Source organism: Lytechinus pictus, chromosome 5 (assembly GCF_037042905.1).
Source record: "Lytechinus pictus isolate F3 Inbred chromosome 5, Lp3.0, whole genome shotgun sequence".
Taxonomy (NCBI): Eukaryota; Metazoa; Echinodermata; class Echinoidea; order Temnopleuroida; family Toxopneustidae; genus Lytechinus; species Lytechinus pictus.
In genome coordinates this window covers 13706196-13729565 of record NC_087249.1, presented here as the reverse complement: position 1 = coordinate 13729565, position 23370 = coordinate 13706196, and the positions used below count along the sequence as shown (strand labels likewise).

At 36.9% G+C, this 23370-nt stretch overlaps 1 protein-coding gene across 2 annotated transcripts in view; it reads left to right on the top strand.

Moving 5' to 3' along the window:
* Positions 1 to 1791: 1791 nt before the first annotated feature.
* Positions 1792 to 23370, top strand: part of LOC129260477 (small ribosomal subunit protein uS11m-like) — a 34802-nt gene continuing 13223 nt past the window's right edge. Inside the window, exons 1-4 of one of the 2 annotated variants that reach the window (XM_064099855.1) lie at positions 1792 to 2030; positions 11973 to 12100; positions 13276 to 13301; positions 21194 to 21268. In XM_064099855.1, the coding sequence (XP_063955925.1) occupies positions 2017 to 2030; positions 11973 to 12100; positions 13276 to 13301; positions 21194 to 21268 (243 nt within the window). In that variant the 5' untranslated portion in view covers positions 1792 to 2016. Of the gene's footprint in view, positions 2146 to 11972; positions 12101 to 13275; positions 13302 to 21193; positions 21269 to 23370 lie in introns of both variants that reach the window. The other variant, XM_064099854.1, reaches the window with a different exon arrangement.

The window sequence follows — 23370 nt, the reverse complement described above, 5'->3', positions numbered from 1 at the left end:
GTCATTTTCGCAATCCATATTTCTGTTGAGATAATTTGTAATTGGTTGTCGTTCCTCGTTTGATTGGAACCATCAGAGATGTGTGCGTAATTGTTATCTTTGATGGGAACATTATGGGGAATACCCCCAAAAAGGTCTTTTCACTTTGCCACCCCACTGTTGTTCGTATAAAAGCGTTTTATGTCCAACAACTTTCCTCTCATCTTCTTTTTATTTTTTATTTTTTATGCGAATACTTGAACTATTAAACTATAAAGATGTTTGAATTTCAAAGTAATAGGCCTACATAAATTATCAGATAATGTCAAACCTAGTACTGGAGGTGAGGGCTGCCACCCCCATTATGTTAAGTCATTTGAATTTCAGACAGAAAGTAAAAGATACACGCCATGACACACCTGACACCTCCCCCCCCTTTACCATAATTCCCCTTTGAATTGCAGATAGAGAATGTGTTAACAGAGGAGTCACAACTCCACTCCTCTCTCCTCCTCCATTGCCCCCTTTCATCACTTTGCCATATGTACTCTGATGGACTTCAAATTTCAGACATAAAGTAAATACACCCCCATCCTCCCCCCCCCCAAACATCCTTCCCCACTATACCATAAATCTACCATAAAAAGCTTGGGGAAAAACATAGACTAAACATGTTTGGCTAGTCTAAAAAAAAAGCTTTGGAAAAAAACATACCCTACATACGTTTGACCCTGCGATTGACCATTGACCAGTCTTTCATACCCACCCCTTTTTTTGTGAAAATCTGTGTTTTTGATTCCCTTAACGAGTGCATGCGCGGCCCGCGTCCAAAAGTGAAAAAAAACGCCCCTTTAAACACGTTTTGGGGGTCATGCCTGTGTACAACAATATATTTGACTGCCCCCATCAACCCCATTCTTTACCATATACTGTAAATCTCCTTTGAATTACAGATAAATACAATGAGATAATCATCTAGGGTTTACAACTCCACCCTCTCAGTGTCACCCCCCACCATCATTGCCCTTTCACTTCCCCCTTACCCCCCCCCCCCCCCACCCTTCCACTTTTCCATTCATGCTCTAATGGAATGCAGTTTGCACCACTGGCATTGGGAGGGGTCATCGAACTCCAAAATCTAACCTTGGTTTTGCTGGTTTCTGCCCTGTGGATTACCATTCTATTGTTCTTGCATGACCTATCATTCTCTTTTCCTCACTCACTCTTTTCTCTTTCATTATGAACACTTTTTACCATCTGTCTGCATTCATTCTCTCTTCCCTTTCCTTCCCTCAATCCTCAAGCTCTCCCTTATTTTTCTCTCTTTATTGACACAGTCAAAATGCTGTTTAAACTTTTTATTAAACACTGTTTACTATTTGAACCTGAAAGTTATTGTTTAAACAGTTTTTAGAAAGTGTTTGAAATCATTGACAACAAAGTTTAATTGTTAATATTTAATTCTCAATAAATTAAGTATGGTTGATTTGTCAAACAACTAAGGTTAAACACTGTTGTAAAAAAATTAAAAAAAGCATTGTTAATGTGTATATTTCTCCATCTACTTCTTTCCAACTTTATTTCTCACTCTTTCTCTTTATTTCCTAGCGTAGTAGCTCCCTTCTTGCCTTTCTACCTATTTCTCTCTCTCTCTCCCTCTCCCTCTCTAGAGCTATGTTCCAATGATAAGGTTGCTTTTTTTTATTATGATTCAAAATTCCCTGGTGAATAGGCAGAAAGTGTTGGCTCTCAAACTCATGGTAATGCATAGAACATGTGTGGGCGGTTACAATATGCAGTGTGTCAGTTAGTACACATGTGTATGAGGCACTGAATGAACTACACCTTCTTCCAACAAGCCATGTGGAGTCTTTGGAATCTGGTGGTTGTGGGGGAGTTTTGTTCTGAGAAAGTTTGGGGAAAAAAAGACCTTATACAGTGCTCATCGTGGATTTCATCATGTACAGCCTCAGTGGATCGGAATGATGTAGAGGAGGAGGTGCACTTGGAGGTTGATACTTTGGATAAAATCACAAAATGTTTTTAGATGGGTAACTCTGACTTCATGGATAGTGGATTATGGATGTGGCATGGTTTGGTGCTGGGAGAGAGCCATGTGCATGGCCCGGGAGGAGGGAGCATGCATGGCCCCAACATACAGTACATGTAGGTCCATGCCATGGTTCCAGCTAGCTGGAATCCATTGATGGAGACGCACTGACTGACACAGTGGTAGTAGTGGTGGACTGTAGTGGAAGCATGGATGGTTTGCTTTCTTCGCCAGGGATGCAGGGTTAAGGAGGCCCTGCATTTTAGCCTCTACTCTAGTCTAGAATTGTTGACCACATACATTGCTTTAGGAATTAGGATTGTGATCATCTGGTCATGCTGGTGGTGATGGAAGTAGTCATTAGTCATCTAATAAAGTGTGCACAGTTCTGAAGCTGCTTTATACCATGTGTAGATAGATTCTGGAAAAGTGATCCAATATTAAAATATGACTATGAAAGCCCTGTTCCTGGAGGTAAGCCAGCCATCTTGACTTCAGGAGGAAAAAAACTTAGAATTAGATTTTTTTAGGACTGAATACAGAGGCATAACAACATGCCTCTGACCTCTGTTCATAAAGACATAATCTTCCCTAGGTATCCCGAGGTATCGAGCCAAGCCTACTCCTCAAAATTTGATATGTGTCGGCCATCTGTACATAATTCTTTAATGTTTTGTTGATTTTATTCAATATTTTATATTCAGAAATTTGCTTGATTTCAGGTCGTTATGCACTTTTGGACGAAACTGGAATAGTTTTATTTTTTTTTTTGGGGGGGAGGGGGTGTTGAGGCATAGCATTGCTAGCACACATAATTGATGTAGAGTTCTACTCTGAGGCCCGTATTCTGAAGTCTGGTTTAATTTAAACTCTGGTTTTAAGTTGTGGTTTAACTATTGAAAGCCAGTTGTTACATAAATCTCTAACAGTAGAGGTTCAACGTATCAGCTCATTTGACTCCCAAAACATAAGGATAAGTATGACAATTGTCTTCACCATTAAATATTAGTAAAGAGCACAGTAAAGAATACGGGCCTAAGAGTGGAGTTGTACTTGTTGCGTTGTGCTGACTCTTCCCTGTCCATATTTGAAAACAAGTAGGTCCCTACGTTTCCTGCTATTGCCTGATTTTGCTTTGCCACTCGCTGTGATTCTTATGACTGATACACAAAATCTATTGAATAGCAATGCCTTTACTTCATGTACAAAGAACTGAAGTTATCTTTTCTCATACAACCGAAACCGCTCATCAGATTTGTGAATTCAGATTTTTTCCTGAGATGATAAGAAGTAGGCTGAACTAGTAAGAGGGTTTCAGCTATATCGCTCCCCTGCCCCACCCCTTTCCTTACCTTCCCCTGCCCCACCGCTGTACCACCCCCTTCCTACATCCATTGACGTTGTGGCATTACAACATTCCTAGCGTCCTTGGCTATCTACAAGGATAATCCTCCATGCCATCCGAAGAATGCAACTCCATATGTCATCCGCTAAACTAAACGCCATCTCTTCGCATTCATTTTATATGCAAGTCTACTGGCACAACAGGCCTTTAATTTCTGTTATTGTGCATGATTCAGGGTCTGAAGTAGTGAGACTAGATTAATATGTGTACTGTGGCTGCTTATTTGACACTCAAGTAGCATCGGAGACTAGTCTCCACGACTCCACCCTTTGGTATTGTTGTTTAAAATTGTCAAATTGGAGTCTGCTTGCAGATTAGCAATAGCAGGGTTAGTTATCATGAAGGCAATGTTTAGAGTGAAACACAGGGCCAGAATTGTTTTAAAGCATTTAGTACAGAACTACATCATATTGTTTGAAATGTTGTTGTCAAGTAGTTCTTATTAATCATCATGTATCAATTAAGAAAGGAATAAAAATAAAATTCCTGGGTGTGCTTGATATAATGGTGTTATCAATATATTGTTAGGTAGGTTTTCATATAATGTCACTATTCAATTAATTGCCTTTAAAACTCTTTGGTAATAATCGGCTATAACTATTTCAGCAATTCTTTAAGAAATGATTAATGTGACTTGGGAGTTGGGAATTGAAAATTAATCCAGTAATATTCAATGAAAACATGACAAATTATTAATCATTTAATGGTGACAATTTTATTGTCATTTGCTCTGGGGTTTTCATAAAGAGGAAATCGCTTTCAAATATTGGGGCAACTTGAGATAGAGCTCTTCAACATAGCTTAACATAGCTCTGTATGTATCTATAAAAGTGGTTACTTCAAATGTACAAATGTATTTCAACTTTCAGTATAGTCTTGGTATGGACTTGTCTCTTGAAAGCTGTTTTGCTTAAGTACACTAACTTGTCTTCTACAGATAAGCATCACTAGACCCTCGTACTTGTTTAGTAACTGCATGGAATATATAGGCGTAGATTGTGAAAGGTTATGGTGATTGGTGAACTCGACCTGCTTTGTTTATCGCCATCCTTCCTACTGCGTAGTTTTGAGCACATCCCAAACTGAAAGATACAGTTACGCTACAGAGTAAAGCAACACAGAGCTATGTGGTAAACTCATAAGCATGTGGTGTAGGCCTATGCATGAAAATGATACAAGAGCTGCTGTGTAAAACTATAGTCTGTGACCACAGACCTATTATCAATATCGTGAGTACGGTAGCGAAATGTGAGTGACAAAAACTATTTGACTACTTTTGTTAATTAGAAATAATAATGTGTAGGTGCAATACCTGTATTACGCAACTCTGTACTTTAATCTAAATAAAAACAAAAGCTTTCTGAAGTCTGAACTCATTCTCCAACCACCACCCCCCCCCCACCCCGACAACGTCACTGCAGTCTTTCTCCATCCTCTCCTCTCTTCATCTTTCCCTTTAAAATTTCTGTCATTAAAACATCTTTCTATCAAACATCTATTCAGTTTGAATAGTTCTTTTCTCTTCCCACATTTTGGCTCTCATTCTCTCTGTCTCTATTTTTATTTCTCAAGTTCTTTCATCTACTCTCTATGTACGTTGTACCTATCCCTCGTCAATTCAAATTGTTCATTTTAAAAGCCTTTCTTCATTTTAACCTTGTCATCACCGCTTTCATCGATTTTTCATCTTGCCTTCAACAAAACATCACCTCCCTCCTCCCCCTCTCTCTCTCTGTCTCTTTCTTGCTTCCCCTTTCTTTCTATATATGAGGCTGTTTTCGCTTCGCCTGCGTTGACATTTACTAGCATGCGTGAATAGCAGCTCAGTTCAATGACACCCACATACTCCGGATATACAACGTCATCGTTTCTTGTTTGGCTAAGATATAACGCACCATCGGAGATCGGCAAGCTCCTTTTAATTTGCAGCCTGGCAGTGTTGTGTTTTTGCCGCATCCAAACTCACCGACAACTGTTCTCCAATTGAATGTTCCCAGAAAATGTAACTTGCTCTGGCTATTTGTGGAGTATTGCGAGGACATGTGATAAAAATAGCTTCATGACTTTTTAAATTGGGTAGACTGATGATGTTGGTGAAAGAGGAATGGATATCATCGATCTGTCTTTTTAACTCTCCTCTTTTTAAAATTTTGATAAAAATATATGTTGTTACTCGTAAAATGTATATAGGATCTTTTAAAGGTAACATTTCGTTCAGACGAAAATACACAGTCAGCTTGGAAATTGAATTGTATAGACATTTACAGTCAATTTTCATTTGCCATAGGTATATTTTGTTATATTTTGCCAAGAGGATAGTTTGTGTCCATCACAAGGATATTTGCAAATTATATGTTCGTTTTGCAGAGTGGATCATACAATTATTGTATAAACTGGTTAACAGAATGATAGATTAATGGTTTCCTCCTTCACTGATCTGGGAACTAATCTGAATGATGGTGACACATTTGATCAGGCAAAAAAAAATTGTTATTTTTTCATTTTGGGGGGCTGTTTTCACAACCGACTGCCTAAATTTGCTACATAATAAGCAGTAACATTGCAGTGAATGGGTATTTCTTGGGGCTCTTATTTCATTTCCAGGGCTCTTTTCTTTATTTCCAGCCTCCAGGGCTCTTTTTAGTATTTCGTGGGCCCCCATGTATCTTTTTCCTTGCTTTTATCTAGAAGAGTCCAACAACTACTACTAGACATTATTCAAGTTTTTACTCAATGTTGCACCCCTGAAGCAAAGAAATAAATAAGAAACTTCCATTTTCAGCAGAAAATGATGATATATAGCTAGCTGAGGCCCTTTCATTAACCTGCACAAAAATCAAACAGATATGGTGCTAATCAGTTTTTGAAAAGCTACCCTGCTGTCTAGTGATCTACTCCCTTTAAAGGACAAGTCCACCCTAAACAAACAGTTGATTTGAATAAAAAGAGAAAAATCAAACAAGCATAACACTGAAAATTTAATCAAAATCGGATGTAAAATAAGAAAGTTATGACATTTTTAAGTTTTGCTTTATTTTACAAAACAATTATATGCACATCCTGGTCAGTATACAAATGAGGGGACTGATGACATCACCCACTCACTATTTCTTTTGTATTTTATTATATGAAATATGAAATATTTCCATTTTCTCCTTATTGTCATGAGAAACAAGGTTTCATTTCTACATGAACATGTGGAATTACCATTGTTTGAACATATCGTGGTCCAACCAAGAGGGACCTTATTGTCAAATTTGTGAAAATTGAAATATTGTATAATTCCAACAATAAAAAACAAAAGAAATAGTGAGTGAGTGACATCATCAACTCTCTCATTTGCATATCACTGAGTTGTACATATCACTGTTTTGTGAAAAATAAGCGAAACTTTAAAATTTCATAACCTTTTTATTTTTCATCCGATTTTGATGAAATTTTCAGTGTTATGCTTGCTTAATTTCTCTCTATTTATTCAAATCAACATTTTTTTGGGGTGGACTTGCCCTTTAAGTAGATGTAAATATTCAATGGATGGTACTATGATAGCCATGGTGTAGTTAAACTTGGGTTAACTTAGACCACACTTTTATCGAGCGCCAGTTGGCAACTCATTCACCTTTTTAAAAATCATAATAAATTTTCTCATCCTGCTCCAAAAAGATTCTTGAAATGGAAAGGATAGGAAAATAAAAAATCATGAATTTTAAAGAATTAATTGATACATAATAATTGTTAGGAGTATTAAAAAATATGAAACCCAGTATTATATAGAAGGGTGGTCTGAAATTCTATGGTAGACCTAGGTTAAACGTAGGTTTGATTATCATGATTCCATCGGATTGTCCATTTTCACATTTCAGTGGCATCGTCAGTTAGTCCACATCTAATGTAGATTACAGCACAGTAGCTCCATCATTTGATAAATTGAATTTAGATCAAACAGGATAACTCCTTAAACAGGATTGGTACCCAATAATTGGATTCAGATAATTTGGAGAGTCTAGTGATTAATTTGTCTAATGGCACTCATGCCTTAAAATTCTTTTTTTTTCAAGGCATGGCCACAGTCCATTGTAGTATAAGTCTATATTATAGCACAATTGGGAGATTTTTAAAAGGGACAAGAACTCTCCCTGGGCCAATGAATGGGGCAACAAGGCCAATCAGTATGGTGTCCAGTGACCGGTACTATTGGCTTCCAAATATCTGTGGCAATAGAATTGTTCAGTATCAGTTGGTATAAATTAGCTCAACGTTACCCAATTCAGTCATTATTGTCATCCTCCGGGTCAGAGACGAATGACCAGGGGCCCGTAACTCAAAGCTTAGCAATCATCGTAGAACATTTTTCTACGATCGATTCCATTGACTACAATGTACAATCAATCGTAAAAGTCAAGCGTACGATTAATCGCTTACCTTGGTGTTATGGGACCCTGGCCTTATAAAGCCAAGTGGTCAGTCATTCATTAAGATATCTACGATTTCTGGATATTAACAGGTACAACAATTAACTTTCCATTTATGGTTAGTGCAAATATTCGCTGTTGGTTTGGTGATATCCCATAGGATTTTTTTTTGTAAAGAAAGTCGATTTACTATCAGACTTACACTTCGGAGTTGAGATTTATTCTTGAGTAATAAATCCTGGAGGAGTGTGAATTATGGGAGCTAAAATGAGAGCTGTCCTCGCATTAAGGCCCGCATGGAAGGTTGCATTTTTAATTTTACACTCGAATGATCCCGCGAAAGGAAGGAGTGTTGCTGATGAAAGAGAATAAGATAATATGGTTAAAGCACTCAAGCTTACAGCCTTGTAGCCAGATCGTTTTATTTTATCCAAGCTCAACCAATCAATCATTATCTTTGATGAATTGTCAAGCTCCTTTTGAAAGGATTCTGTTTAATGTTCAATAAATTTTGTTTGGTGCATTTTGATGTGTCCTTGCAGTGGTGAAAATTAAGAACTAACTCAAGCAACATGCTATTGGGAGATTTTCCACATTTACACTGCATCAATTGTTTTCGCCGCCGCCCCCCCCCCCCCAAAGAAGCAATGAAAAGATATGTAATGTGATAAAAAGAGTTATAAAAATATCAATATTAACAGGAACGAAAGGTGATACAATACTGCCAGCATTTCTTATCAAGTGAATAGTGGCATACCCTATGCTAAGCTAGAGAATGGCTGCTAAATATAGACTATTCGTCAAGTATTGTAAACGATGCGGTTTACCGTACTCTTTGTAATTCCTAGTTTGATTATATTTTCTTATTTGTAGAACTGCGATATGTGGGTTTCATAGACCGGCACCCACACATTTAGTATTATGTTTCATGTACTATGAAGGGTGCTGTGATACAGCAATGTATATTGTTCCTGACTTTGCGATATACTGCGCGTTGTTGTACTTCATTAGTAAGAATTTTGCCCACTCAAACCATAGCATTTCAGCCATGTGAAAAGATGGAAGGGACGCACTTTTACTATTTTTATTTCATCTTGCGATGTGAAGTGTTGAAAAGAATGCCAAGGCTTGATAAACTTTTAAGGCTGAGTTCACCCATAGTTGAGTTAAATATTAAAAAACAGAAAAATTAAACAAGAAAACACTGAAAGTTTTCTCAGAATTGGACGTGACATAACAAAGACTTGAGTTCTGCATTAACAATTTCACCATAGGGTTTCAATGATGCCACACATACTAAATCTCTCAAAAAGAAGAATTAAAAAAATAAAGACTTGCAAACATTATTGACTTTTTCATATATCACCCTTGAACTTAGTAAAATGTTTCTCTCTTTATTTAAATTAACTTTAACTTGTTTGGGGGATGAATGTGGCCATTTAAAAAGAAATGACTTTGGAAGTCTGAAGTTTATTTTCTGGAAGAGAAACCTGGTTCATGTAGGCTGGAGGAGCATAAGATTGCAGGCTTCCAGGCCAAACGTAAGGCTTGACAACTATGTATTATGTAGTTTAGTATTAAATGCTTAATGTGTGAACAAGGGGCAGGGTCCCTATAAGTATAAGGGGCCAATTTTTCTCAAGATTCGTCAGTTGTCACTGTCTGTTTTTCATATTCTATATTTCTTTTATTCTCCCTCAAAGTAATTGCATTGGTGGGACTGACAATGCAACTACTTGTAAAAGAGAAACACTCCCGATGTCATCGTCATTGCAATTTCTCAATGTTACCGTTGTGCCATTGCTGTCATGCCTTGTTGCAAACTGGCCGAGTCCTTGGACCTCTGCCAAAATTGCTCCATGTTCATGTACATTTTCCTGCACCGAGTGAGTGGAAGATCGGTCCATGCATTCGAAACTGAAGATCGTATGATAATGCAAGCCTTTGTAAATATCTCTCGATGACGGCGCTGAGGTGGGCAGAGCGCCAGTTATTTTTCTGGGCTGGAAATTGCCGAAGCGAAAGCATAGGCAATCCCGTTGGTGAAGTTTGTTATAGGTCTGGGTGGCCATATTTTTTTGCATTGGGACATAGTGCAGTAGAAATATAGTTGTCTTGTTTTGTTCATTGTGTCTATTCAATGTTGGTAGGCCTCTCAGCCACCACTTTCTTGACTTAGTTATTAATTTTGACCTGATTATCAGTAGGCCTACTTGTCAAGTTTGAATTTAATCTATTAATGATACATTTTGGGCTTGTCCTATTTGGATATAGATGTACATGTATCACCACTAGCCCTTGTTCGAGATGTCATTTACATCAGTTTTAAAATGAATTGAAATTCGCTGTGAGCCACATCAGCTGCACACAAAATAGCATGTATGGGACTACACATAGAATTCTTTACCCATGTAAGGGTGTAATGAGCAATGCCTTTCAGTGGACCTTTTTTTAGAATAATTTTTACTATTCCTAATTGTGCAGGTGATTCTCTTGAAAGTCAAATTTTTAGTAGTAAGAGAAGTGGATAACCCCACCCCCACCCCTCCCATCACCATCCCCCTTCCACTAATACCCCTTCCTCTTTTACCACCTCCCCTCCCCATTTTACAACCTCCCCTCCCGATTTTACCACCTCTCCCGATTTTACAACTTCCCCTCTTTTACCACCTCCCCTCCCCATTTTACCACTGCCAATCCCAGTTTACCACACTCTCAATTGCAGGGATTTGAAATAAATCCAGCTTGACTGTAGTGAGGACCAATCGCATCCTGGATTAAGTTTGAATCCTGTAGATCTTTGTTTTTAATTTCAAAGGATTTACAACTAAATTTTTTGGATTCACACTAAATCCAGAAATCAATTGGTCTGTAACTACAGTCCATCTGGATTTATTTTACATCCCTGCAATTAGATTGCACATCCCCCCCCCCCCCTCAATCTTTTTTTTCTCCCAGCTCTCTTTGCTTTGCAGCATTGTTGACCTAATTTCCATTGAAGGTCACTTCAGGAATGTGTATGAATAGAAAGGAAAGTTGATAATACAAACCTAACCCAGATATCAAATCAATATACTCCATGTGGGCCATCAATGAATCATTGAAAATACATGTACTACCAAGGAGATATCTCCTTGGTACTACCACATACATGTACACATTTCAAGGTGGATAGATATTTGGAAAATGCCTTTCTTTTGTTATCAATGGAAAAGGGTGGATTCTTGTGATTTTAGCGTAAGTTCAAGTACGCGCGTCATGTTCTTCTGTTGTCATTTGTATGACATCATTTCCTGTCCTTCTTTTCTTTCATCTTTGTTTGGTGTGGTATTTCTTACTTGTTTATTCTTTCCATGATTGATGTGTTGATTAAATTGTAAAATGAATAAGTGATCATTAGCAATACACTGAGGAAATCACTACCCAATTTCATTTTTTTTCAAGTCATTATAAAAAAAATGATATAGAAGTTTATTGCAGTATTAGAGAGGGATATTAACCAATTGTATTATTTCTTTATAATGCAACATTTGACTAGTCAAGCTATTAATTGAAATAAGACTTTTGGTTCTGACATCGGCCTTTCAAATAGAGGGCAGTGAGCTCAAATATCAGCTCTGGCATCAGCCTAGCTTTAATCATGGACCTTTCATGCAATCAATTGATCATATTGTGCTGTAGATAATACCCGTGAACTAAAACGTTACCAAATTCAAAGCAGCTCGTAAAACTTACTTATTCAAATTGTACCTCAACTCAACGAAGAGACATTTATTGATAATTGTTAAATGCGCTATAAAAAAGCTACTACTACTACTACTCCTACTCCTACTCCTCCACCTACTACTCCTCCTCCCCTCCCCTCCCCCCTCCTCCTCCTCCCCCTCCTCCTCCTCCCCCTCTTCCTGTCCCCCTCCCCTCCTACTACTTCTGCTACTACTCAGCATTGATTACTTGAATGCACTGGGTACTTGATGCTGCAGCTGAAAACTAAAGGATAGTGCACCACAGAGTAGATATTTCTAGTTAGATAACACTATATAATTGCCTTATTTGATTACTGTGTAGGCCTATTTACAATCAATATAATAGCAACTTTGGTCTGTTTTGTTTCGTTTTCATGCAGTAAGACGTTCATTGCTCCATCGGACACCAATTCGTTGATCTTCAATGGTACACTATACGACCAACTACCCATCGTCAACATAAAAGCAACTTACAACAACACTCACATATCAGTTGCCGATCATACCGGTAAGAATTGAAATAATTATGGTAAATGGTAGTAATTTTTTACCTGATTGCTAAGAAAGCATGAATGCATATAAGCAAGCAACCAGAGGACTGACTGCTTAAGGTCCTCTCTGAGGGACCTGGTAATGAGGATTAATGCCTTGCCAAATGGCACTAGCACACCATGTGGGAATCGAACCCGGGTCACCGGAATCTGAAACCCCCGCTCTATCGACTGAGCTATCGCGCCTCCCTCATATTAGTTTGATTGATTTTATGATTTGAAATTTCTATTTGATTTGTGTTTGATATCAGTGGATCTTCAAAAGGCAAAGTACACCAAACAGCAATTTTGGTTTGAATGAATTGAGACGAATCATATAAGTTTGAAGCTTATAATTTATTCAAATCAGATGCCATATGTAGTAACTCAATAAATAAAGAAGAATAAGTCCACTTGGTTTTGCAACAGAGTAGAATGGCAGTGCACATGAATGTTCCATCATTGCACAAAGATAAGCCTCAAACTACCTGCAAATTGAACGTTTTTAAAGATATTCTTGAAAATGTTAACATGGTTGAATCTAATCGACCGTGGAGTTTCACCACTTTTTTGTTCAATGTTGCAGAATTAATTTCCTTTTTTTTCTAAACAGTGGCTTTGATGGTTTATACATGTATTTAGCCAGTAATCCTCCTGTGATTGTTAGTTTGCAGAATTTTTTTAAAATTAATGGATAAGGAATGGTTAATAACGAGGCTTATAGGCTTTTGGTTTCTATTTGAAAGCCCTATCCAAAACAATCCTTTATGAAATTGATTCACATTAGATTTATGTGTATATAATGAGGTAGAACTACAGAGGAGTTCTTCATTACTCTCCATTATTCTTGTACATAATGTAATGTTTTAAAGAGGTGGGATGCCCTAAGATCAAGTTAATTTAGGTGAATATTTTTATTATCAATCAAGTTAATTTACATAGAGCATTATCAAATTTTCAGAACAATTACAATTTGATCAAATTGTAATTGTTCAAAATTGGATTAAAAAATAAAGGTATGGAATCTTGTTAAGATAAATGATTAAATTTCTTGAAGTATTTGTCTATATGTATTGTTCTCATTTTTCTTTAATTTCTCTTTCATCCTACCCCCCCCCCCTTCTCTCTCCCTCCTATTTATTCATTCATACAGGGAGAACTGTAGCACGTACCTCATGTGTAAGTATTTTGCAATAAGTTAGAAAAGACCTGTTTAAATAACAAATGAAGAGTTTCTATAACCAATTTACTTTCAGCCAATCACTTTGAAGGATTACAGTAGCTTTCAACTATTTTTGCAAATTCCAGATTAGAGTTCAGTCACGAGCATTATTATTATCACTCATCATTGTCACTTTCTATAACAATGATATCGAGTTTCAATTGATGATGGATTTAAGGTCTGAATCTTTATATTGAAAGCTGCAATAGACATAACAAAATTTAATATGACAAATGAATTTACATTTCTATATCTCTTGACACTGTTATCGTCTATTTGTTTATTGCAGCGGTTCAGTGGTGTGTATTGGTTTGTATCGGTGCCCAGGACTAGTGGGCAGTCTCCAGTGGACCACAGAAACAAATTATTTTTAAAAATCTGTTAATTGCAAGACTTGAGTTTGCATTAATACAAATATTTGGTAAGATTTCCGTTGTTCCTTTAATCACCTTGGAGAGATGACCCACTTCTGTGACCCACGCTGAGATGAACTCCATGTCGTGTGCTGTACTTATTACCTCAGGACGTAGAATCGAGATGCTTTGGTCAATGTTTTGAGTGCAGGTGAAATAAGTATTGAGCTTAAAAGAAATGACCTGTTGTAATTAAAGGGAGCATAAAGTAGCAAATCATGGTACTTTGAAGCTTAGCCCAGCTCGGGTAACTTTCGGGAATCTTCGTACATGTTTGATTTGTGTGTACTTGTGTACGAAGACGAGCTAAACAAGCCATCTGACAAACTACCCACCCTCGGTGGCAATTCTGTTCGCTGCTCCAAGATCGTTGTGATGTACGGGCTTGCCGTAGGGATAAGCGAATGAAAGGATCGTACATGGATTTTGAGCCTGTGCTCCCTTTAAGAGGAAATTGATATTTGTGAACTTTCGAGTTCCTCTCATATCATTTTAGAAGAATGATATGGTAAACAGATTCTCTGTGAAGGATGGTTGTGTTTGATTTTAGAGTTACATTTGATTACAACTCCTGATGCAAAATGTCCCCCAACTGTTTCAGAAGAGATAGCTAACCCTATCACCACCAGATATTTACCATATGATAATATTAATATCCCCTTTATGAATGATAATGAGTATTCTAAATTTATGAATAATCAGTCGGTGTCATGTAGTAAAACATTTACTATTTCCTGGCAGAGCTCCGTATTGAGTATTTTTGGAAAATAATTGCTTACTTTAAATTTTCTCAAAGCCTGGCGCATTTGTATACATGTACATGTACTGTCCAAAGCTTAAAAAGGGATTTTTCCAGTGTTAAGAGGACATGGAAAAAAACAACTCAGACATGGATATTTTTCTGCAACCAGGTAAACTGGGTAATATTCACGAGGCGTAATCCACAAGAAAATTTGCAATATATGAGAATTCAGGGGCGGATCCAGGATTTTTCGAAGGAGGGGGGGCACATTTTCTTGAGGAAAAATTTGATAAGCAAAAAAAAGGGGTTTTTAACCAAAAGTCGAGGGGATTTCATTCATGAAAAAATTTGACAAGCAAAAAAAAAAAGGTCTTCACTTCCAAAACTGGGGGCACACTTCTGTTTTAACGGCATTTTTACATTACAAATTTTAATTGTGCCTCTCAAAAGGGGGGAATGGGCCGGCTGTGCGCCCCCCCCCCCCCTTTGGATCTGCCAGTGTGAGAATTGGATATATTAAATGATTTTTTTTTTGTAATGTTAGATTGTTATTATTTTCTATGATTTATTTCACATTACCACTGCTCTGTTCCATTTGTTAGCTTTTAGCTTTCGTGAGAATCAACACATAGGTGGGGTAGGATTGCTTTTGTGGGATCATATATCGAAGTAACAAGTTAAAAGCCTTCCCTGTCAGATGATTTATTATTTTTTCTTTATAAGAGCAAAGCCTGTTTCAGTTGAGCGAGTCAATTTTCATGGTTACGCGTCGTCGGTTCAAAATATGGAAAAATGTGTGCAGGGGCTAGTCATTTTAGGGTCTGTCATGGAGAAGCGATCACCGAAGTGGGTCAATGAATTCGTTTTCTCTGAGGGGATTATTGAGGGAGATGGAGGGAGAGAGAGAGAGAGGAAGTAAACAAGGGAGGAAATAAACAAGGGGAAGAGAGGGAGAGGAGAGGGGAAATTATATTTTGAGAAATGTATTTGATGTGGAATGGTTGTGGGAGAGGATCGTAGAATAACGGTGTGAAACTGCAATATAAGGAGGGAGGGAGAGAGAGAGAGAGAGTGGGAGAGAGATGGATTTAGAACAAGAAATCAGAAGAATGAGAAAACTCAAGATAATGATAGAGATAAAAAGTTCAAAATAAACGAGAAGGGAGTAAGAGTAGCTGCTAGCAAGTAGGAGGGATATAATGTTAAAGGTAGAGAGACTAAGCAAAGGTTTCCAAAATAAAAATGAAAGGATTTTAAGGGGGGGGGGGTATTCAGGCAGAGAAGAGTGGGCGGTAGAAGCAGTGTGATAGGGATGACAACAATATAGAGAATAAACCATAAGGGTGATATTTCATCCACAACAACGCAAATAGCCTCTCCTTCCATGCAAACGACATATGCTCCATTTACGAGGTATTATTTTTATACCATGACATCAGGAAACTGCTCTCGCAGGCTGTTATTAAGGAGGTGCTGTGGCGTAGGCCGGCTAGCGTGTATGTATTTCCCTTTTAATGCTCTATTTTCCGTCAGTTGCCAAGAGTTTAGAAATGGTGTAGTCATCAACCATATGGCAGTCTGTTTTGGTGAAGTGTAGGCCTAAAATTCATTAATCTTTCTTAATTGATAATCTGCCATGCATAATATCTAATATGTATTGAGGTAGAAATTGCAGGTAGGAACTTCTAGGATTTTTGTTGGGGTTTTGCATATTTCTTTTTTCATCATGTTCAATTTTAAATTATGATATTTGATGGTTGAGGAAAAAATCATTGACAAAAATAATTTTTATAATACACAAATGGATAAATAGGAGGTGAAATCGTCAGCCCACTCATTGCGTAATCATGCATTTAAAGGGAAGGTCCGGGCTGAAAGAATTTATAGTTTAATAAATAGAGTAGAATTCACTTAGCAATATGCCAAAAATTTCATTAAAATCGGATATTTAAACAAATAACAAAGTTATTGAGTTTTAAAGTTTAGCAATATTTTGTGAAAACAGTCGTCATGAATATTCATTAGGTGGGCTGATGATGTCACATCTCCACTTGTTCTTTTGTATTTTATTATATGAAAATAGGTTTATTCATTTTTTTTCCTCCAAGAACTAGAAAAATTGGATTGACATCTGATTTTAGATATTTATTGCTGCAACTTATTTCATTATAAGGGAGACATATTATTCACACAAGTGTGAAATAATGAAAAAAATATTATTTTATGTAATAACATAAGAAAACGGAAAGTGGAGATGTGACATCATCAGCCCACCTAATGAATATTCATGACGACTGTTTTAACAAAATATTGCTAAACTTTTAACTTCAATAACTTTATTATTTGTAATCCGATTTTGATGAAATTTTCGGCATTTTGCTCAGTGAATTCTACTCTATGTATTAAGATATAAATATTTTCAGCCCGGACTATCCCTTTAACTATTTAACCAAAATAATGCAATATTTTAACATAACTTTGTTATAACTTTATTTCTTATCTGATCTGAATTGATTTGTTCATACCATATTAATTTTCAGCCTTGCATCTAATTTTTGTCAATGGAGAGAGCAGCAGTGTGTAGATAGCACATGTGTGTTAAAGTAGATATATCATGAGTGTATTTCAATCCCAAATGCCCAATTCATCAGCTGGGTCAATCCAAATTAGCACAATGATAATGACCCTTGCACAACAGCTATGGACTGTCCACTTGGTCCAGAAAGGCTCTGCAACTAATGCATATATAATTACGCTAGCTTTGCCACCTGATCATGTTTTTAGAATAATCAAGAATATATATATACAAGTGGGACAGTGTAGCTAAAGACTTGCGTAGGGCGTAGGTCTTAGAATTCATACCTTGGAAGTACTAAAGCCTCCTTTTTGTTATGAAAAGTTATCCACACTCTATAAAAAAAAATAGTCAAACACTTTTGTGTGTTTGAATTTTTGACAGATTTAAAACTGTTTACCATATTCGCTTTGGACAGCACATGCCCAAGGTCTAACATACTCATAGAGTTCCGGACTGTTACCCTATGTTTTGATCACATAGTCTTGAAATATAAACCGCCTAGAATAATGAATAATTTTCTACTTAACTTTACAACATTCATACTACAATATTTGCCAGGAAAACAAATACTTAAAGTATGCTTCTAAGCACTTCCTTTTTTTCAAAGAAATAAAGATTGGATGACTATCGTATCTTTAACAAAAACGCATAATTTAGGTTTATTTGGTGATCAAAGGGTATGGTTATCAAGACTATCAGTATCCATACGCACATAGCCATATGGTTAGAGTTGTGAGCTACATGTAGATTTGAGTTTAGTTCTCTAAGATTAGTAGCAAAAGCAATATTAACATCTACAAAAGAATAAGGATAATTTGCTAAGTTTTTCCACAAGATTGGATTGGTATACAAAATGTTAAAAATTGTAATTATCCAAACTGTACCTTTTGTGGTTGTTTACATTCTAATTGGAGTGGGCTATACATGGGTCAAAAATACTTTTTTTGTAATTTCAATATGACAACAGTTTTTTTTTATTCCTTGTAATGTATCTCAACATGAAATGACAATATTTTTTGTCTCGGGTCCGAGAAAAAAGTGTGCCGGGCCAAAATCCAAAATGGCCGCCAAAACCCCCCAAAATCACAGTTTTGGCCACAACTTTTTTACTTGGTGGTCAATTTCTCTGGTTTTGGTGTCTATTCATATGTTTTGGGGGGCAGGCAATTTGTTTTTCCTATAATTAGTACTTTTAAACCATTATTTGTAGAGTTAAAAGGTAATTATACCTAAATTTTCCCATTTTTGTAGCCTTTTTTCAGCCAAAAAGTAGGTACTACCTGGGGTTCTGGGATATTAGATGGTACGAGGTCAACAATAGCAAGCAGCTTCATATAGCTATATTGCTTTTATTCCTCCACTTTGGGTTTTACGGATATTTGTGAAATATATCTTATTAAATAAAAAAAAATTCAATTATCCATTGGGGCTATACAGTATACATATGTACAATGTACTGTACATACATACTGCACTGCATAAATGCATTGGCCACCATGACAGATAACAAGGCTTGTATAAACTATAGTGTCATAGAAATGAGCTCTCAGGTTTAGAATTAGATGCCTCAGAAATTGAAGATATGTTTTGTCTCAGAAATTGAGGACATGTTTTGTCAAATATGCTAATTCAGGGGGCGGAGAGAGGTAATTTACACTGTAGCTATTCTGGGCCCCGTTGCATAAAAATTTACCATTATGTTAACTAACTTAATGGTAACTTGCATGCAATCCTTTATTCTGATTGGCTGTTGATCAGCGTTACCATGATACTAGTAGTTACCTGACCCCATAAACATAGGCCAGTTAGACACCAGAACCAGGTTTTAAAAAAAAGCCTCCAAATGAAAAAGATATGGCTAAAAATGTGATGTACGTATACATGTTTGTGATATTTACATGTAAGTGTAATTTACTTTGCTGGTTTCACCATGTACATCAGCTGACAAGGAATCAAATTCACAATCTAATTCTAAACCTTTGAAGCTCATTTCTATGACACTATAGTTTATATACAGGCCTCGTCATATGCCATGGTGGCCAATGCATGGATATATGCAGTGTAGTATGTACAGTGCATTGTACACCGTATAGCCCCTATGGATAAATGACATTTTCTTTTATTTGATAAGATATATTTCACAAATATCCGTAAAACCCAAAGTGGAGGAATAAAAGAAATATAGCTACATGAAGCTGCTTGCTATTGTTGACCTCGTACCATCTAATATCCCAGAACCCCAGGATGATAAAACCCACTTTTTGGCTGAAAAAAAGGCTACAAAAATGGGAAAATTTAGGTATAATTACCTTTTAACTCTACAAATAATGGTTTAAAAGTACTAATTATAGGAAAAACAAATTGCCTGCCCCCCAAAACATATGAATAGACACCAAAACCAGAGAAAATGACCACCAAATAAAAAAGTTGTGGCCAAAACTGTGATTTTGGGAGGTTCTGGCGGCCATTTTGGATTTTGACCCGGCACACTTTTTTCTCGGACCCGAGACAAAAAATATTGTCATTTCATGTTGAGATAAGGTAAAAGGAACACAAAAAAACTGTTCCCACAGTAAAACCAAAAATCACCCATTTATAGCCCACTCCTAATTCTAAGCAGCTTTTAAACGGCATGGTTGAATTTGGTCAGAATACTGGATTTAACTATGTTGCACTCCAACAGCAAGTGTCAAGTTTGCCATATCAAACAATTAATATATGATTGATCATTAATTTAACACATGTAATTCACACAAACACTGAAGCACACTGCAGATGTGTTTTTACTGATGCGTTATTCTGGGGAGGGGAAATCCCCACAGATGTCGGAAACAGTTGAATTGGCATTTGATGACGGGAAGTGTACCAATCTAGACCTATTAATAACAAATTCAAGTTCTTTACATACCTTTTCAATCAAATCATCAAAAGTTGCTCTTGACAATAAGACAGCTAGCCAGAGGCTTGCCAGCCATAGCATAGCAACAAGTAATGTAGACATCTTAATTGAATTTTATTCTCTTTTACTATTTATGCATCTTTCTTTCATGGAAACCTAGTAACAAGGTGTTCCTTTCAAACCTGTTAGTGATAGATATACAATCAACATTTGTTGTTGCTATGTCTTACAAGCCACTGACAAGACGGATACTAAGTACGTCTATCATTTCATACATGTAATGTTTTTTGCAGGGGGGGCTCATTTGCATACTGTCTAGACAACTTCTTTTTTTTTTAAGATGTTCCCCCAAACACCGCAAAACTGGAGTCATAGTTCCAAAGTTTTGTGACTGTAAATCATGGCTTGTGCCACAAAAAGAATGCCTTACAGGGGGAACTGGATATGCTTTCATCAACCCGCTGGCCAAATACAAAGAAACATGCATAAATTTGCATACAATATAGTTGAATGATGAAGAGAAGACTGATTGGTAATGCATAAGACTTTGTGTGTGCTGTAAAAGGAATTGATTCTTCATGTATTGATGCTGAGGTCAGCCAGATTCTCTCAGTATGTGATTTTGTTTTGATATATTTACATGTATGTTTTACCTTTGCCTTTATCACTATGCCTGGAAGAATACTTTGAGAGCAGTAGAGCTATAATGCCTATCATCTTTAAAAATCAGTTTCATGCCTTTGTAAGTCACATATTGATAGTAGTTGGTGATATGTGTCATATCATTAAGAACTTTTTTAATCCAATTATATGGGAGTATTTCATTGTGTGTGTCCTTTTTCTGAAGAAAGAAATTCCTTTGAGCAAGTTCTATTCGCTACAGGAATGTGGTTGTTACAATGTAGATTTTTTCACATGTTTTTTACAAAATGTTATATTCATTTTTGTGAATTCCTCGCTCTACTGGAGACAGAGAGTGTTGCATTAGCATTCGTCGTCTGACGAGTTTTCAGATCAGACAATTGTCCATGAATCTGATTGGCCGAGAATCACTGGTCTTTGACTATTCCTATGGAAACTGTCAGATAAAGCAGACTTTGTCGGATAAAACATCCATCTGTCCTTTCATAAAACATTTCCTTGGAGAACATATGTTTTAAGCTTTTGTGATGGAACTCTAAATATGTTGATGTGTCTTTTTTTATTATATCTTGTAGGGAACAGAAGGATTCAAGAATGCGAAAAAGGGAACCGCCATTGCTGCTCAAACAGCCGCTATTGCAGCTGCTACGGTAAGTACTGCTACATCTGGCTGACTTTGTAAAGAAAGGTCAAGGTATAGGAAGGTCCAAATGAAAAAAAAAAGTTTCTAATTTCTAAAGCTGGGGTAATAATATCCAAGTCCTTTGGAAGCGCTTAAAGACGTTATTACCAAATTGTGATATGCACTTTACAAGAGCTGTTTATTGTTGTTATTATATCTGTGCTTCCACTTGAAAAATGTGTTAGAATGGAGATGCCCTCGTTCTCGTGTGTTTTCTATGCTGACATCAACCCATGATATTGATGGCTACTTTTATACAGAAGGTAGCCAAATGACCAAGTCCGAGTCGAGCCAGAAGTAATATCTGAAATATCTCATTATCATCCTTCGAAGCTTTCTCTGCCTAATTGGCATCCCGAATCATGCATGCAACTCATCAAAGCTAAATATTATCCCCGCCATCCTAGAGCTCCTCTTTCCCCCTCAGTTTTAAGAATCTGTGCCATTCGTCACAGATGATGCCTGCTTTCCAAAGTGAGCATGACTCACGCTCCATATTTAAGGCCATTCTTCATCAGCCCAAGAAGTAAATTCCATAGAAATATCCACGTGAGATTTAATTTGAAGTTACATTCACGTTATTATTAATCAAAGTAATCCAAATATTCGTCCAAACCGAAATGCTATGATTTCGGGTACAGTCCAATGCATGTGTGTGCATGTTGCTATGCAAGGAATTGTCTAAGGAAGTGCAAGTTTACACAAATTTGTTTGTCTTCTGTTCTTAGGTCAAGAACACAACCAACTGTCCAAATGACTTGCGTTATAGCAAATTTCGGTGCAAACTTGTTTAGCACATTTTTACCAAATTCACACTTCATGCAACACTTCGACAATTCTTCTCGCTTTTAAGTTCCCCGAGTAGAACTTGCGCACAAATCTCAAACGTAAGGAAATCTCATTTTTGCTACATTCAATTGCTCTTTGATACCCATGCACAAGTCTCAGTCGCAATGTATAAAGATTTACAGATTTTAACCTTTTTCTGAACAATTTCACTCAAACACACATGCATTTGAAATCCAAGATCTGACATCAGTAGTCATTTTCATTCTTCTTGCTGACAAGGCAGTTAGATATCCAAAGCACAAACCGTTCCACTTCTGACCAATAACTGTAATCTCGATTGTTGGGTTAGAATCGCAAGATTGAGCAAACTCTGGGGCTGGTGGAGATGGAGCCCATACAATCAGTATTTTGTCATCTACGGAACAAGAAGTACGCTCTGATGAATGCTTTGGTCCTTGTCCAAATCAGCCATCTTGTATCCAGATTTAGGACACCTTGGCTGACAGCTCATGGCCCAGTTTGAATTTATCTTCTTGAGGTCAGCAGATATTGAAGGCCGTAAACATTGCATTGATGATCGTGAGAGTTCCTTTTACTTCCGTTGAGAGCTGCTATTTTCAGAGTACTTCAAGTTGCATGGATAGGCAGTGAAGTTTTGAATTCAGACACATTTTTGTAGCAGTCAATAATAGTTACATATAGCATTTACGAGGCGCCAATTATCAAGTTGCCTATTCAATGGCACTCTGTATATTACCCTGGCTGTAGCTCCAGCTGCTAAAGGCACTTGGTGCATTCAAGGAATTAATCCTGCTGGGTACCCATTCACCTCGCCTGGGTTGAGTGTAGCCCAATGTAGGTAAATTTCTTGCTGAAGGAAAACTTACCATGGCTGGGATTGGAACCCCCGTGCCTCTAATTGAAAGATGAGAATCGTAACCACCCGTCCACGATGCCCCCACAGTTATTGATATGAATTTCATTTTTAAAGACAATTTAAGAAGAAATTTATATGAAACAGCATGAAAACAAACTTATTCACTGCTTTTTATAAACTATGGGCATTTGGAAACAAATGGTTTTTGGTCGAATCTTTGAACCAGCAAAGGCAATTTGCACTCTGCAGTTATGAATCCATCATATTTACAGCAGACCTGCCAACCAGTACGTTTTAGCCGTATTTAGTACGTTTTTGCAACCAAAATACGGCAGTATGTTTTTTCTTTGAAAAATATGTTTTTTTACTAAATCATAATTTATTGAGAAAAATAATCTCTATAT